Source organism: Lactuca sativa, chromosome 8, assembly GCF_002870075.4.
Source record: "Lactuca sativa cultivar Salinas chromosome 8, Lsat_Salinas_v11, whole genome shotgun sequence".
NCBI classification, from domain to species: domain Eukaryota; kingdom Viridiplantae; phylum Streptophyta; class Magnoliopsida; order Asterales; family Asteraceae; genus Lactuca; species Lactuca sativa.
In genome coordinates this window covers 219,431,790-219,436,441 of record NC_056630.2, presented here as the reverse complement: position 1 = coordinate 219,436,441, position 4,652 = coordinate 219,431,790, and the positions used below count along the sequence as shown (strand labels likewise).

Genomic DNA, 4,652 nt, shown 5'->3' with positions numbered 1-4,652 from the left:
ATCTCCAGGGTGCTTGCTTTAATCCATAAATGGATTTCTCAAGCTTACACACTTTATTAAGGTACTCTGACAAAACCCTCTGGCTGATCGACGTAAACATCCTCAACCAAATTTCCATTGAGGAAAGAGGTTTTGACATCCATTTGACATATTTCATAGCCCTGAAATGCATCAATGGCTAACAATACCCTAATAGACTTAATCTTGTTTACTGGTGAAAAGGTCTCATCATAATCAACTCCTGGAGAGTTTGAGAAAAGCCCTTTGCAACCAGTCGCGCCTTATAAGTGTGTACATTACCATCCATGTCGGTCTTCTTCTTGAAGATCCATTTCCACCCAACTGTCTTACGACCTGGTACATTGTCAACCAAGTCCCAGACCTGATTGTCATACATGGATTGTATCTCGCTGTCCATTGCCTATTTCCATTTGGCAGACTCTAGGCCTGCCATGGCTTCCGCACAGCTGTTAGGTATATCTAGATTTACCAGTGTCTCATCACTTATATGTGTCTCACCTTCCGCAGTAATATGGAAACCATAATAGTGCTTAGGTGCATTCCTAACCCTTGTGGAACGCCTTAGAGGTACAGACTGGTCAATTGGATCAACCAGAGTTTCCTCCTCAAGTTGACTGCTAGGGTTTGAGGTTCCTTCACCACTTGACTCTTCAATTTCTTCAAGGTCAATTTGCCTCCCACTGTTTCCTTGGCTTATGAACTCCCTCTCTCGAAAGACACCCCTCTTTGCTAGAAAGACCACATTCTCACTAGGTCTGTAGAAGAGGTAACGAAAGGATTTCTGTAGGTAGCCGACGAAAATACACCTCTCACTTCAAGGTTAGAGCTTATCGTGAGTCTTACGCATCACAAAAGCCTCGCAACCCCAAATCTTGATGTGGGCTAGACTAGGAACTTTTCTAGTCACCATCTCGTGAGGTGTTTTGACAACCTTCTTTGTAGGGACCAGATTAAGGATATGGGGGGCAGTCTCTAAGGTATACCCCAGAATGAGATCGGTAGCTCAAAAGGACTACCAACACTGCAAACAAACTAGCTCAAAAGGACTACCCATAAAAAAAGTTGTGGTTTGGACTAAAACCCCAAAACATTTCATACCACAGGGACCATTTTAGCAATTTTGTCTTCTAAGAATAAACTTGGAGATTTTGAACTTGAAAGATTTGGACTTGGTTCATTGAAAGAAATGAAGTAACAGAAAGTAATGTGGAAATGGTGAGGGATTTATGGGTGATTTCGGCCAAAGATAAGGGGGTAGGGTGATGGGATGTTTACTTTGTTATCTGTTGGTTAAAAAAATGGATATTGGTTGGGTATTATGATGCATTGGAAAAGGGTGAACTTCAAGTCACAAAGTCAACCTCCTTATCTTCTTTTTCCAGCCGAAAACTCACGGAAAACTCCTTAGTATGACCGAAATCACATGTGTTTTCGGTCTAGGGAGGATTTCGGTCTAGGGGTTTTTGGTTATGGCGTGTTTTTGGTTCTAAGTCTTCCTCACAAGGTGTTTTCGGTTAGGTATCACCCACTAAAGGGTGATTCGGTCTTAGTGTTATTCTTAGCATGGGATTTCGGTTTTGGTGTTACCCACTAAAGGGTGATTTCGGTCCTAGGCAAACCGAAATCACTAGGTTCGTAGGATTCTATGTCGAAATCTCTAAGGCGGTGCGTAATTTATGATTCGTTCAAACTTGTTGACTTTCAAAGGCTCATTATAAGTACGATTTTTAAAGCATACATATTTACTTATACAAATAATGCTCTTTTGGCTTTCAAACTTTTATTGCAACAAAGTTCCGTTGGGGATTCACTTATACACAAAATACACTTTAAACTTTGCTCGAACCAAAATTTGTCAGTTGTCACACACACACACAGTGTGAGAGAGAGAGAGAGAGAGAGAGAGAGAGAGATGTATGGTGGACCCCTTTCTTTAATAATTAAGTAAATTAAAATTAATAAAAAAAATATAAATTTATTTTAAAACGAAAAAAATAATTATATAAAAAATGAACAACCATAAGAAAATGTGTTTACTAATTAAAGATAACTACATCTAACCGAAAAACTTGTTTCAGTCTACATCTACACCTAATTTGGCCAAACATAACGAATATATTGAACAAAAATTATATTATAACAATTATTTGTTTAATTTTTTGGTTGACACATCTCACATGTTTAAACAATTAGTAAAATAGTAGTTCACTCAACTTTAAGATACGTTATTCTTACAACATTTAGTTTCGTTAGTTTCATTATACTATATAAATATATTAACAATAATGTCCACAAATTACTATTAGCAACCGGAAATGAAATCCAATACTTCGTTGTTGTTTCTTCTTTATGCACTCATCAATCTCTTTATTCTCGTCAATACGGACAAAGTGGAGGATCAAAACGGACCCCGAAATGCTAAAGTCTACAAATGTAGAAACACCGGCAATTACACATCCACCAGTTACAAAAATAACATCAAATCTGCACTCTATGTAGTCGCCAAAAACATCGCAGCCAACAACGGCTTTTACCATTCAACAGCAGGTACCACTGAACCGGTGAACGCTGTTGGCCTTTGTCCGGGTTTCCTTCGCTCAAACTTTTGTGAGGAGTGCGTGAATAGCACCATCCCATTGCTTGAAACGAACTGCCCCAATCAAAAGGAAGGTGTGGCATGGGTGAAGGAGTGTATGATACGTTACTCAGATCGTAAAATTATGGGATTGCTTGATGACTGGTTTTGGGTACACTTACCGGCACTAGCTGTTGCACGCAGGCCTGCTGCTGAGATGGACAAGGCGTTGAGTGATTTGATAACTAAGTTACATACGCAAGCTGCTGGAGGTACATCGGCTAAAAAATATGCAACTGGGGATATAACTTATGCACCAGATATCACATTAACATTGGTTATGCAGTGTACTCCTGATTTGTCCAAGGAGCAGTGTACTAAATGTTTATCCACTACAAAGCATACAGTCCGTACTTGCTGTAGTGGAAAAACGACTGCACGAATGTTGTCTCCCAATTGTTATTTGCACTATGATCATATAGATTTTAGGTTCTGATTCAGACTCTGTCTGTGTACAAGACAAAGAATGATGTAAGTTGTTGGTATATATTGTTATCACGTTAAAAAATGTGTAATGTTTAGTTCATTCATTCCAATGACAACCTTCATTAGTTAATTCCCAGAACTTATTTATTTATTTATATATTTTTTACAATGTTAGAATTGTTCGCAAAATAATTAGAGGTTTTATTGCAGATTTGAGTATAGTATACAGAAACGTATGTTGGCAATATGGGTCCTTTGGTGTCATATATCCTCCCTATGGATGCCTTACATGTGCTACTTCGTCGCCCCTGGTAGTTCGACCGCTGCGTTACACACGATGGTTATCAGAACACCTATTCATTTACCCATAACGGTTGGATGATCACTACAAAATGGGAAAAAGAACCCGGTTAAAAGCTTAAAAGAACCCGGGATTCTTATAGGCGGTCCTATTTCAAAAAAGTAATAAAGGGAACCGGGTTATCTAGTGCAAGCATATACCATGGTTCCTTATTTCAATCCGGTTCATTTAACATTGCTATCATAAAATCCAGTTTCTTTATAATATAACCCGTATTTTTCAAAAACCGAATCTTATATAGCGTGTCCCTGGGCCGGCTCAACCAATTTGGGGGCTCTAAGCGACCAGAAATTTGAGGCCCTTTGACATTATTGTATTTAATGTTATAAACCCTCCTCCTTTATCCGGGTTTGGGACCGACAATAATAAACTAAAAAGTTTAAAATGGCGGAGTTAATTTTTTTTTATGTATATATTTTTTGTGAATATATTTTATGACATAAAGTTAATATTTCTAGCTTTTTTAGATGCAAATTCATTAATAAAATTTTCATAATCAATTTCTTGTACTAAATGTTTTTCAATTGACAAAATAGCTAATCCATTTAATCTTTCTTGTGACATTGTAGATCTTAAATAGTTTTTTAACAATTTTAATTTAGAAAAACTTCTTTCTGAAGAGGCAACGGTTACAGAATAGTTAGCATAATCTCATAGGCAACATGTGCGTTTGGAAAAGAACTAAACCTTTTAATGTAATTAAGTATATTAATAACTGTATCACGTTCTAAATGTACAACATGTCTTAAAAGTTTTAGTTCATGAAATAAATCTAAACCATCAATATCTAAGCTATCAGAATGCTTTAAAGATTTTTCAAGATTTAAACAATGTTTTTTAAAAGTATTTTCATCAAATGATTTTAATTTTTCTATACTAAATAGAAAATCAAAAATATTTTTGAACTCGTTAATTAAATTGCTCTAATATACTTTTAAGTGAAGTAATGGATTTATCTACTACATATAAAAAGTAATCAGTTTTAAATAACTGAACAGGAGTTTTAATAGTTTCATTAGCAACATTTTCATCATACCGTCTGTTTCTTTGAATGATACGTTTTTCACGAAATTTAGGTTTTACGTTCATTTCTAAAGCCAATTCTTTTGCATCATCTAAAGCCTTTTCAAATCCGTTTTCTCTATATTCTTCAAAGAAACACAAAAGTCCATTTAGTTGATCTATAGCATCATCGATACACATATCATT

At 36.1% G+C, this 4,652-nt stretch overlaps 1 protein-coding gene across 1 annotated transcript; it reads left to right on the top strand.

Annotated features, from left to right (window-relative positions):
- Window positions 1–2,211: 2,211 nt before the first annotated feature.
- LOC111882508 (cysteine-rich repeat secretory protein 1) lies at window positions 2,212–3,212 on the top strand. The gene has a single exon (XM_023878869.3). The coding sequence runs from the start codon at window positions 2,337–2,339 to the stop codon at window positions 3,090–3,092; it is 756 nt and encodes a 251-aa protein (XP_023734637.1). The 5' UTR covers window positions 2,212–2,336; the 3' UTR covers window positions 3,093–3,212.
- Window positions 3,213–4,652: the final 1,440 nt, after the last annotated feature.